Raw genomic sequence first — 13,472 nt, 5'->3', positions numbered from 1 at the left:
GGAGTGGAGGTGAATGGAGTGGAGGTGAATGGAGTGGAGGTGAATGGAGTGGAGGTGAATGGAGTGGAGGTGAATGGAGTGGAGGTGAATGGAGTGGAGGTGAATGGAGTGGAGGTGAATGGAGTGGAGGTGAATGGAGTGGAGGTGAATGGAGTGGAGGTGAATGGAGTGGAGGTGAATGGAGTGGAGGTGAATGGAGTGGAGGTGAATGGAGTGGAGGTGAATGGAGTGGAGGTGAATGGAGTGGAGGTGAATGGAGTGGAGGTGAATGGAGTGGAGGTGCTGAGCAAAGCAATCTCCCAGTCTGCGACCAGTCTCTCCGATGTAGAGAATGCCACAAAAGGTGCACTGGATACAGTAGATAAGTCTCTAGATGTCCAAGTGAAGTATTGCTTCACTTAAAGGCCTGTTTGGGGCCTTGGACCTCCTGCATGCACAGGGGGAAGGTGCAGGGGGGAATCACGGAGGAAGCGGTCCCTGCAAAAGGCTGAGAGGGGAGGAGAAGGAAAAATGTGTCTGGTAGTGGAGTCCTGTAATAAGTGCCAGAAATTCCAGCAGATGATGTGTTGGATGTAGAGTCTGGTGGGGTGGTAGGTGAGGGGGATTCTATGTTTGTTGCATCTGGGAGCAGAGGGGGCCAGGGTAGATGAGCAGGAAATGGAGGAGATGCAGGTGAGGGCTGAGTTGATGGTGGTGGAGGAGAAACCACATTTGTGGAAGAAGGCAGACATTTTGAAAGATCTGGACTGGAAGACATCATCTTGAGAACAGATGTGGCAGAGACGAAGAAATTGAGAGAAGGGGGATAGAATCCTTGTTGGTGACAAGATGTGAGGAAGTGTAGTCAAGGTAGTTGTAGGAGTTAGAGGGTTTGTAGTTTATGTTGGTGGAAAGCTTGTCTCCCATGATGAAGACAAAGAGATCAATAAGAGGAGAGTGTTATCAGAGGGAGACCAGGAGAGTTTGAGATCAGGGTGGAAGTTGGCCACAGATGGATGAGGTTGACAAATACATCATGGGTGCATGAGGCAGTGCTAATGTAGTCATTGATATACTAGAGGAAGAGATGTGTAGGCTTGCAGCATGGATTGCTCCACAAAGCCCTAAAACAGGCAGGAGTAGCTGGGACCCATGCAGGTACCTATGGCTACTCCTTTGAGGAAGTGGGATGACTTAAAGGACAAGTTATTCAGAGTGAGGACAAGATCTGCCAAGCAAAGGAGGGAGGGGGTAGAGGGTGACTCATCAGGAATTTGGTCCAGGAAGAAGCAAAGTGCTTTCAGACTTTCTGTGTGGGAGATGGAGGTAAAAAGAGATTGGACATCCATCATGAAGCTGAGGCAGTCCTGTTCGGGGAATCTGAAGTCATTGAGAAGATGGAGGGCATGTGAGATGTCACAGATGTAGGTGGGGATGGATTGGACCAGAGGAGAAAAGATAGAGTCACGGTAAGATGAAACTAGTTCAGTGGGACAGGAGCAGGTAGAAACAATGGGTCTACCTGGATGGTTGGGTTTGTGAATCTTGGGTAGAAGGTGTGGGAGTGGGAGAGAAGGAAGTTGGTGGCCATAGAGGGAAGGTGACCAGAGATGATGAGGTTGGAGACAGTGGCTTGATGTGTAGCAGTGGGATCCTGTGGGAGGTGACGATAGGTGTCTGAGGGTCATCAATTGGTCTCGGCAAGGTAGAGGTCAGTTCACCAGACCACAACTGCACCATCCTTGTCTGCTGGTTTGATGGTGAGGTCAGGATTGTTGTGGAGAGAGTGGAGGGCAGAGTGTTCTGAGGAGGTGAGGTTGGAATACGAGAGGGGGGGATGATAAAGTTGAGACAGTTGATGTCTCAATGGCAGTTGTAAATAAAAAGGTCCAGAGTGGACAGCTAGCCAGGATGAGGTGTTTTGGAAGAAAGCTTGAAGCAAGAAAAAGGGTCTTTGGTGGGGGGGGGGGTGGAGAGCCACAGCCATGGAAGTGAGCCCAGAGACAACGGAAGAAGAGATCGGTATCACAACGTGCACAGAACTCATTGAGGTGTGGATGGAAGAGGACGAAGGTAAGGCCTCTACTGAGGACCAAGTGCTCCATCTCAGAAAGGGGAAAGTCAGAGAAGATAGTAAAAACCAAACAAGGGTTAGAGTGGGGCTTGGTGAAGTGGAAGGTGTTGGGGGGAAGGGGGAAGGTTGGGGAGGTCTGAGGGTTGAGATGGAAGGTGTGGGAGGTTGGAGAGAGGAGGGGGGTTGGCAGGGGAGAGGGGTTGGGGAGGGAAGAGAAGAGGACTGGGATGTCAGGGGATAAGACCTGAGGCCTGAGGGTTGGGGAGATGAGGGTGGAGAAGGGAGAAGTGAAGGTGTAGTCGGGGTTTAAAGTTTGTGGGATCCCGAGGTCAGGTCTCCAGTCTCGGTCTGTGTTGGGAACCAGCGAGGGAGGCTCAAACATCTTCTCCAGCAGAAGACAGTCAAGCCATCAGCAGCTCTGGTGAGTTTGGTGGGGGGGTGGTGGAGGCAGATTGGAGTGAGCGACCGTGGTGTCAAGGGTGTTTTTGTGTTGGCAATTGTGGCCCGAGTAGGAGTGGACGGCTATAGCGTTTGGAGTACTGTCATGTCAGTGGCTGAATTCTCTAACAGTCATCTTCGAAAATTCCATAGACCCTTTTAATATGTTGGCTGATTATGTGTTCGATGTATTAATAAAAAAGCATCCGATAATCCACTAGTACCATTGAAGTTCTGAGCCTGCCAAACAGAGTTTTATTTGTAATTTGCAATGAATGGAATGCAACCAGAGTTCACCAAACTAATACCTGAGATCAGAAGTGTCCTAGGAGAGGGATTAAGTAGTCTTGGCATATGCTAAGACTAGAAAAACGAAAGGTAGCGCAATGAAATATGTAATATCCTTATACGGCTGGATGTAGTAGAGATTATAACTCTCCAGGCTGATTTATCTAGAACTGGGGTTATAGTTTATAAATAAGTCACTTTTTCAGGTCACAGACAAGGAAAACAAAATCTAAATCCAAAGAGTAGTGAAATCTCTCCCCAATAATACGGTGTATTCAATACAGATAGCAGCAATAGATTGTTTTTAAGGCATTAGGGGAAATCGAAATTTATGGAAACGGTGGAATAAAATGGTGATGAGCCCCCAATCTGACTGAATGATAAATCAACAAGAGGAGCCCAAGCCTAGTCCTGCTTCTGTTTTGAATGTTCTTTTATAAATTAAAATATCTACTTTAGTCAGCTGTATCTTTACATCAAACTGGAAAACAATTGGAACAAGCAAACATTTTTTTTTAAATGTACAATTTTACTTAAAAATTTGCTTAAAGGTAGAGAACAATTAAAATTACTGGAGGCATTCATTCAGCTGAATGCTACAAATAAAGAGAACATTTTAATAACTTATTCTTTTTACTTTTCTCCTGCTTCTGAAGAAAAATGAGAGCGTGCACACAGGAGCAGAGGGAAGACCAAGGTTTTTCCAGTCCTTAAAAAGATAAAAGTTCATCATATAGAAATTCCTGTCACACAAAAAGATTCTTTGCTCGAGCAAAATTGAAGTGCTTTTAAGTATGTTTTTTTTTAAAAAAATTTCCCCCCCAAAATGCAGTGTACAAAAACAACTACAATAGTACCTTTCTGAATCTGAAGATAAAATCTTCTTTAAGCCTTTCTTCAGCCAGATGTAGTCTCAGTCGCTCCTCTTTTATTAATTTGGATTCATCTACAACTAAAGCTCTACTGTCTTGCATTTGTTCATTTCTTTTCATTTTCTTTGACTTCTTTGGGCCTTCAAATAAAATGTAGTCTTTGATCATTTTCATTTCAGTCGGGTAGTTTACAATGCTTAAAATTGTCCCTTCATTGAATAATCTGGTAAGCTAAACCAAACTTTGCAGCACCAATACATTTTTATTTAGAAATTGAGCAAAAAAAATGTTGATCCTGCTTTTAAAAAAACTCCACCTTCAAAAATTAAAAAAAAATGCACATTAAAAATAACACGTTTTTATACCAGAAAGAATTGCTTTTTTTTTTAAAAAATTCACCTGCTCCTGCTTAAAATTGAGCACTTTATCAATTGGCACTTGTCGATTGACAAACCATTAGACCATAGATTTAAGGACAGAATTTAAGTTGGGACAATTGAGTCTGCTCTGCCATTCAAATTATGGGTGATGTTCTCTTCCTTTCAGCCTGATTCTTCTGCCTTCTCCCCATAACCTTTAATCCCTTGCTAATCAAAAATCCATAAACCTCTGCTTTAAATATAACCTATGACTTGGCCTCCATAGTTGCCTGTGGCAACCAATTCCACAGATTTACCCCATTCTGGCTGAAGAAACTAATCTCTTAAGGATCGCCTTTTGTACTGAGGCAGGGCTTCCTGGCCCTAGATGCTCTCACGGCTGGAAAAATTTTCTTCACATCCACTCTATCTAACCTTTTCAATATTTTTTCAACACAGCAGGGTAATAGGCCCTTTTGGCCCACATGCCTGTGCCATTCAAATTACACCCAAATAACCAACAATCCCAGTATGTTTCGAGCAGTGGAAGGAAACCTGAGACCCTAGGGAAAATCCACGCAGACACAGGGAGAACGTACAAATTCCATAGAGACAGTATGGGATTTGAACCCAAGTCCTGATCGCTGGCACTGCTTCAGCATTGCACTAACTGCTATGCTAAGCATGCTGCCCACCAATATTCAGAATGTTTTTATAAGATTACCCCTCATAGAAACATAGACACAAAGAAAGTAGGTGTAGGAGTAGGCCATTTGGCCCTTCAAGCCTACACTGCCATTCACTTTGATTATAGCTGATCATCTACCTGTTCCAGCTCTCTCTCCATACCCCCTGATCCCCATAGTCACAAGTACTAAATCTAACTCTCTCTTAAATATAGCTTTGGAACCGGCCTCAATCACTTCCTGTGGCAGAGAATTCGATAAATTCACCACCCTCTGAGTGAAAATATTCTTCCTCATCTCAGTCCTAAAGGACTTCCCCTTTATCCTTAAACTGTGACCCCTGGTTCTAGACTTGCTCAACATTGGGAACAATCTTCCTGCATCTAGCCTGTCAAATCCCTTAAGAATTTTGAATGTTGAGGGAGTCACGTGATGGAGTAGTGGCCGGACAGTGAACTCCAGCCCTCTCCAGAAAAGTCGGAAAAAATAAAGGAAAACACAAAGGCACAAAAATAAAAATTAAAGTAAAGTGAGTATAAAGGTGGAAAGAAGATGGCAACGAAAAAAGAAAAATCGAAACCAACGGTAAGAAGAGAGGAAGAAAAGACAACGGAAGAAGAAGGAGAAGGCCTTACCTGTTCGAAGAGGCCCGCGGTGGAGAGAGAAACCCGCTCCCTCAGGTCGGTAGAAAGTGGACTACAAAAATGGCTCGCTGAGCCGAGTAAAAGTGCGCAACGCGCATGCAAAAAAACACACCGATGGGAGGGGTGACCAGCTGGGGAGTCGATCTCCACAGCCGGCAATGACAGCTACAGAACAGCAGCAGCAAGAGGAGAACATAGAAGACAACGAAAACAAGAAAGAAGAGAAGAAAAAGAAAACAAAGAAACAACAGATGGCCAACCCAGAGGAAGAAGAAGAGGAAGAGTACAGTGAAATAGAAGAAGAAGGGAAAGGCAAGATAAAGGATATACTTTCTCTTATTAAAGAATACATGGAGTCATTTAAAGAATGGCAAGCGCAAGAATTTAATGATTTAAGAAGAATAAACAATACAGAAGAGAAAATGAATAAAATAGATATGACCTTATCAGAAATGGGAAAAAGAATGGACAAGGTGGAAGAACGAGAAGCAGCAGTAGAAATGGAGGTAGAGGACTTAAAAAAGAAATTAGAGGAATCTAATAAAAAAGTTAAAGAGACACAAGAGCTGTTAGCTCAGAAAATAGATATAATGGAAAATTATAACAGAAGAAATAACATAAAGATAGTGGGCCTTAAGGAAGATGAAGAAGGCAAGAATATGAGAGAGTTTATAAAAGATTGGATCCCCAGGATCCTAGGATGTCCAGAACTACAGCAAGAAATGGAAATAGAAAGGGCACATAGAGCATTGGCCTTTAAACCACAACCACAACAAAAGCCAAGATCTATTTTAGTAAAATTCCTAAGATATACTACAAGAGAAAAGGTACTGGAGAAAACAATGGAAAAAGTAAGAGAGGACAACAAGCCACTGGAGTACAAAGGGCGAAAAATCTTCATTTATCCAGATATAAGTTTTGAACTCCTGAAGAAGAGAAAGGAGTTCAATACAGCAAAGGCGATTTTATGGAAGAAAGGGTATAAATTTATACTAAAGCATCCAGTGGTATTGAAAATATTTATTCCAGGACAGCAAAACAGACTATTCTCGGATCCAGAGGAAGCACGAAAATTTGCAGAACAATTACAAAATAGACTGAGAGATGAAGACGTGTAACGAGAGTACAAAAGACCGCGAACTAAAAAGACACACAAGTTTTGAACTCCTGAAGAAGAGGAAGGAGTTCAATACAGTGAAAACGATCTTATGGGAAAAAACTATTCTCGGATCCAGAGGAAGCAAGGAAATTTGCAGAACAACTACAAAACAAGCAGAGAGATGAAGACATGTAATAAGAGTAAAAATGACCACGATTTATATGTATGTGGGTAAAGAGGTATATGTGTGTATATGTATAGTGTGCATACATGAATGTATCCGTATTTAGAGGAAAATATAGAGAGTATAGACAAGAATTAATAAGGGAAGGAAATGGAATAGAGGGAATAAGGAGGGAATTAAAAGAGTGACCTTTGTTACATATGAAAAGTGAAATCTTTTCTGGGGGGCTGGGTGGGGAGGAGTTACGGTCACTGCAAAATCAGCTGTCACTTGCGAGTGAATTCGCAAATCCAAATGGAGAGGGGAGATGTGGTTGTCCGACAAGGGATAAAGGACAACTCAGGAGGGGAAGGGGAGATTGGGGCTAAAGAAGTTTTAAATAGGAGAATAAGGAAAATGTTTGATGTTTTAGGAATGTTGTCTTATAAAGGGTTCAAAACAAGAAAACAGAAATGGATAAGAAGGAAAGGTAATGATGGAGAAACGGAAAGGGAAGATAAACAAAGTATAAAATGGCTACGTTGAACTATATGACTTTAAATATTAATGGAATACATAATCAAATTAAAAGGAAGAAACTGCTAAATTTACTGAAAAAAGAAAAAATTGATATAGCATTTGTGCAAGAAACACATTTAACTGAATTGGAGCACAAGAAATTAAAGAGAGATTGGGTAGGACACGTAACAGCAGCATCGTATACTTCAAAAGCAAGAGGAGTAGCTATATTAATTAGTAAAAATGTGCCATTTAAAATAGAAGAGGAAATAATAGATCCAGCAGGGAGATATGTAATGATAAAATGTCAGATATATTCGGAGTTTTGGAATCTACTCAATGTATATTCACCTAACGAAGAAGATCAAAAGTTTATGCAAGATATCTTTTTGAAGATAGCAGATACGCAAGGGAACATATTAATAGGAGGGGATTTCAACCTGAATTTGGATTCAAATATGGACAAAACTGGGAAAAAAATTAACAGAAAGAACAAAGTAACCAAATTTATAATTAAATCAATGGAAGAAATGCAACTTTTGGATATATGGAGGAAACAACACCCAAAGGAAAAGGAATATTCATATTACTCAGCTAGACATAAAACATACTCAAGAATAGACCTATTTTTGTTATTAGCTCGTATGCAAGATAGAGTAAGGAAAACAGAATATAAAGCTAGAATACTATCGGACCATTCACCCTTAATATTGACAATAAAGTTAGAGGACATCCCTCCAAGAATGTATAGATGGAGATTAAACCCCATGTTACTTAAAAGGCAGGATTTTAGAGAATTTATTGAAAGACAAATTAAAATGTATTTTGAAATAAATACGAAATCAGTGAAAGATAAGTTTATACTATGGGATGCAATGAAAGCATTCAGTAGAGGGCAAATAATAAGTTATGTAACCAAGATGAAAAAGGACTATGATCAGGAAACAGAGCAGTTGGAAAGGGAAATAGTAAATATAGAAAAAGAATTAGCAATGAAGGAAGATACAACTAAAAGAAGAGAATTGACGGATAAAAAAATAAAATATGAAACACTACAAACATATAAGGTGGAAAAGAATATAATGAAGACAAAATAGAAATATTATGAACTAGGTGAAAAAACGCACAAAATCCTAGCATGGCAGCTTAAGACAGAACAAGCTAAGAAAATGGTATTGGCATCAAGGAAAAAAGACAAACAAATTACATATAATCCAAAAGAAATTAAGGAAAACTTTAGAGAATTCTATGAACAATTATACCGAATTGAAAATGAAGGCAAAGAAGGGAAAATAGATGAATTTCTAACTAAAATTGAACTACCAAAACTACAAATAGAGGAACAAAATAAATTAACAGAGCCATTTGGAATAGTAGAAATACAAGAGATAATAAAAAAATTACCAAATAATAAGACACCAGGAGAGGATGGATTCCCAATAGAATTCTATAAAACATTTCAAGACTTATTAATTCCGCCCCTCCTGGAAGTAATCAACCAGATTGATAAAACACAAAGCTTACCAGATTCATGTAAAACAGCAATAATTACAGTAATACTAAAGCAAGGGAAAGATCCACTCACACCAGCGTCATATAGACCAATATCTTTACTTAACACAGATTATAAGATAATAGCTAAACTATTAGCAAACAGATTAGCAGAGTATGTACCGAAAATGGTAAATCTAGACCAAACTGGATTTATCAAAAAAAGACGCACAACAGACAATATTTGTAAATTTATTAACTTAATTCATGCAGTAGAAGGGAATAAAGCGCCAACAGTAGCCGTTGCTTTAGACGCAGAGAAGGCCTTTGACAGAGTAGAATGGAATTATTTGTTTAAAGTATTGCAAAAATTCAGTTTACCGGAGAAGTATATTAATTGGATTAAAGCATTATATAAGGGACCGTTAGCGAAAGTGACAGTAAATGGACATGTATCAAAGCAATTTAACTTAAGCAGGTCAACACGGCAGGGATGCCCACTATCACCTTTATTGTTTGCGTTAGCTATAGAACCACTAGCAGAATTGATAAGAACAGAAAATAATATAAAAGGGATAAAAATAAAAGACAAGGAATATAAAATCAGTTTATTTGCGGATGATGTTATAGTATACTTAACAGAACCAGAACTATCAATAAAAGAATTATATAAGAAATTGAAAGAATATGGAGAAGTGTCGGGTTACAAGATCAACGTAAATAAAAGTGAAGCAATGCCTATGAATAATGCGGATTTCTCAAAATTTAAGAAGGAATCACCATTTAGATGGCAAATGCAAGCAATAAGATACCTAGGTGTACAAATAAATAAAAATCTCGGCCAACTATATAAACTCAATTATTATCCACTAATGAAAAAAATTACAGGACGATGTAGAGCATTGGAAAGATTTACCACTAACACTAATAGGAAGGATAAACTGTATTAAAATGAACATTTTTCCAAGGATATTATACCTATTTCAGGCATTGCCAATACAACTGACAGAGAAATTCTTCAAGGAGTTAAAGAAAATAATAAGGAAATTTTTATGGAAAGGGGGGAAACCGAGGATAGCACTAGATAAATTAACAGAATGGTATAAACAAGGAGGCTTACAACTGCCAAACTTTAAAAATTATTATAGAGCCACACAATTAAGATACCTATCAGATTTTTATCAAACAAGGGAAAAGCCAGATTGGACCAGATTAGAATTAAATAAAATAGGGGAAAAGATACCTGAACACATATTATATAAATGGGATGAAACATTGGTACAACATAGAAGTTCTCCAGTATTACATCATCTACTCAATATTTGGAAGAAGATTCATGTAGAAAGAAATAAAACAAATTATCAATTACCAAAACTAATATTGACACAAAACAAGTTACTCCCTTTTACAATAGATAACCTTTCCTTTAGAGAATGGGAGAAAAAAGGGATTAAAATAAAAGAAAATTGTTTTTCAGGAAATAGATTATTTTCCTTTGAACAAATGAAAGATAAATACAATACAACTCAAGATACAGCGCTGGCATATTACCAATTGAGATCCTACTTGAAGGATAAATTAGGAAGCAGTTTGAGTTTGCCAGAGGGAAGTAACTTTGAATATGTGATTACAGATACAATGATAATCAAAAGATTTATAACAAATATGTATATTAAACTGCAAGAAAAGGAGAATGAGGAAACAAATGGTAAAACTAAACAAAAATGGGAACAAGATTTAAATATAAAGATAAAAAAGGAAACATGGGAGAAGTTATGCTCTGGAACGATGAGAAATACAATAAATACGAGGTTACGTATGATACAATATAACTGGATACACTGGCTATACATTACACCTCAAAAGTTAAATAAATGGGACTCAACAGTATCTGATAGATGTTTTCGATGTAAAAAAGAAATGGGAACAACAATTCATGCAATCTGGACATGTGAGAAAGTAGAAAAATTTTGGGATGATCTCAATCAGATATTAAATAAAATAACAGAAAACAATATACCAAAGAATCCAGAGATCTTCCTCCTAAGTAACATAAAAAACAAAGAATTTGCAATTGATTTGGAGGATGCACAAAAAAGATTTGTTAAGATAGCTCTAGCCGTAGCAAAAAAATGTATTATGTCAACCTGGAAATTGGAAGATAATTTGAAAATACAACAATGGTATATAGAAATGAATAAATGTATTCCATTAGAAAAAATAACATATAGTTTAAGAAATAATATTGAAATATTCGAACAAGTATGGGAGCCTTACATTAAATACAATAGCGAAAACCTACCGGGGACAATCACTACCTAAGTTAACGGAAGGAAAAGGAAATGAAAAGAATGGACTCAGTGGAATTTCTGGTGTATTTTTATTGAATGACAACATTGTCTGACTGGTTTAATGTATCCTAGATTTTGTACCTTAAATGGACAGGAGGGGGGAGGTAGGGAGGGTGGGATGGGAGGGGGGGGGGGAGAAAATGGCACTGTATATGTGTGAAAAGGAAAAAGTGTGTATCATGGTTAATGTGATTTATGGTGTGAAAAATAAAAAATTTAAAAAAAAAAAGAATTTTGAATGTTTCTATTAAATCTCCTCTTAATCGTCTAAACTCCAGCGAGTACAAGCCCAGTCGTTCTAGCCTTTCTTCATATGCAAGTCCCACCATCCCTGGTATCAATCTGGTAAACCTTTTTTGCACTCTCTCCATGGCAATGATGTCCTTCTTCAGATAAGGAGACCAAAACTGAACACAATACTCCATGTGAGGTCTCACCAAGGCCCTATACAACTGCATCAATACCTCTCTGCTCCTGAACTCAAATCCTCTTGATATGAATGCCAACATACCGTTCGCCTTTTTTACTGCTTGCTGCACCTGCTTGCCCACTTTTAATGACTGATGCACAGCGACATCTTTGTATCTCCCCTTTTCCTAATTGGAATCCATTATGATAGTACTCAGCCCTCCAATGCTTTCCTCCAAAGTGGATAACCACACACTTATCCACATTATAGTGCATCTGCCATGCATTTGCCCACTCACCCAACCTGTCCAAGTCACCCTGCACACTCTTAACAACCTCTACACAGCTTACAATCCCACCCAGCTTCGTGTCGTCTGCAAACTTGGAAATACTGTTTTCTATTTCCTCATCTAAATCATTAATATATATCGTAAATAACTGGGATCCCAGCACTGAGCCTTGTGGTACCCCACTGTAACTGACTGCCATTCCGAAAAGTATCCGTTTATTCCTACTCTTTGCTTCCTATCTGTCAACCAATTCTCTATCCACCTCAATACCATATCCCCTATACCATGTGCCTTAAGTTTGTATAGTAATCTCCTGTGTGGACCTTATCAAAAGCCTTCTGAAAATCCAGGTAAACCACATCTACTGGTTCTCCCCTATCCACTCTACTAGTTACATCCTCAAAAAATTCAATAAGATTAGTCAGACGCGATTTTCCCTTCATAAAACCAATGAATTCACCACTTTCCAGATGTGCCGCAATCACATCTTTAATAACTGACTCTAACATTTTCCCCACTACCGATGTCAAGCTAACCAGTCTATAATTCCCTGATTTCTCTTTCCCTCCCTTTTTAAAAAGTGGAGTTACATTAGCCACCCTCCAGTCCTCAGGAACTACTCCAGAATCTAAAGAGTTTTGAAAAATTATCAACAATGCATCCACTATTTCATTTAGCACTCTGGGATGCAGACCATCTGGCCCTGGGGACTTGTTGCCTTTAATCCCTTCTATTTATCCAACACAACCTCATAACTTACACTTATTTTCCCCAGTCCTTCCATTACATTAGCCCCATGGTCCCTTATTATTTTCTGAAGATTATTCATATTTTCCCTAGTGAAGACCGAACTAAAGTAGTTTATTTAATTGGTCTGCCATGTCCTTGTTCCCCATGACCAATTCATCTGTGTCTGACTGCAAGGGACCCACATTTGTTTTTACTAGTCTCTTTCTCTTTACATATCTATAAAAATGTTTGCAGTCATTTTTTATGTTCCCTGCCAACTTTCTCTCATAATCTCTTTTGCCTTTCCTGATTAATCCCTTTGTCTTCCTCTGTAGAACTCTGAATTTCTCCCAATCCTCTGGTATTCTGTCTTTCCTGGCTCTTTACACTTGAAACTCTCTCTGATTTCCCTTTTTATCCAAGGATGTACTACCCTCCTTGAGTTATTCTTTTTCCAAACCGGGATGAACAAACACTGTATTTCATCCAGGTGATCCTTAAATGCTTGCCATTGCCTTTCTACAGTTAAACCTTTAAGTAACATTTGCCAATCTAACTTAATCAATTCGCATCTCATACCCTCAAAGTCACCCTTCTTTAAGTTCAGAACCTGAGTTACAGAATTAACCCTGTCACTTTCCATCCTAATGCAAAATTCCACCATATTGTGGTCACTCTTGCCCAAAGGGCTTCGCACAACAAGATTGTTAACTAACCCTTCCTCATTACTCAGAACCCAGTCTAGAATGGCCTGTTCCCTCGTTGGTTCTTCAACATACTGGGTTAGAAAATTATCCCGTTTACCTTCCAAGAAATCACCCTCACCAGTACACTTACCAATTTGATTCATCCAGTCTATATGGAGATTAAAGTCACCCATTATAATCCTTCTAAACTCCAGCAAGTACAGACTGAGAGCCATTAAACGCACCTCATATGGGGATAAAAATCTGTTGCACAATCTGGACCCAAATGCTATGGTACCTCATTCCAGATAGCATAAGGGAGAAAGGTTTATAAGAGGAGTGTGTGAAGTCCTTCAGAATATTATTTGCTTTCCATATGCATCGTGTCTTGTAGAT

The 13,472-nt window shown here is 38.9% G+C and overlaps 1 protein-coding gene across 5 annotated transcripts in view; it reads right to left on the bottom strand.

The window, feature by feature from the left end:
* LOC138759356 (terminal uridylyltransferase 7-like) overlaps nucleotides 1-13,472 on the bottom strand; it is a 147,135-nt gene that overhangs the window by 120,281 nt on the left and 13,382 nt on the right. For 4 of the 5 annotated variants that reach the window (XM_069929592.1, XM_069929600.1, XM_069929620.1 and 1 more), the window contains exons 3-4: nucleotides 3,637-3,791; nucleotides 3,417-3,488 (exon numbers count right to left, since the gene is read on the bottom strand). In XM_069929592.1, coding sequence (XP_069785693.1) covers nucleotides 3,417-3,488; nucleotides 3,637-3,791 — 227 coding nt within the window. The remainder of the gene's footprint in view (nucleotides 1-3,416; nucleotides 3,489-3,636; nucleotides 3,792-13,472) is intronic. The other variant, XM_069929611.1, reaches the window with a different exon arrangement.

The sequence above is a fragment of the Narcine bancroftii genome, chromosome 1 (genome assembly GCF_036971445.1).
Source record: "Narcine bancroftii isolate sNarBan1 chromosome 1, sNarBan1.hap1, whole genome shotgun sequence".
Lineage (NCBI taxonomy): Eukaryota > Metazoa > Chordata > Chondrichthyes > Torpediniformes > Narcinidae > Narcine > Narcine bancroftii.
This window is presented reverse-complemented; position numbering and strand designations above follow the sequence as displayed.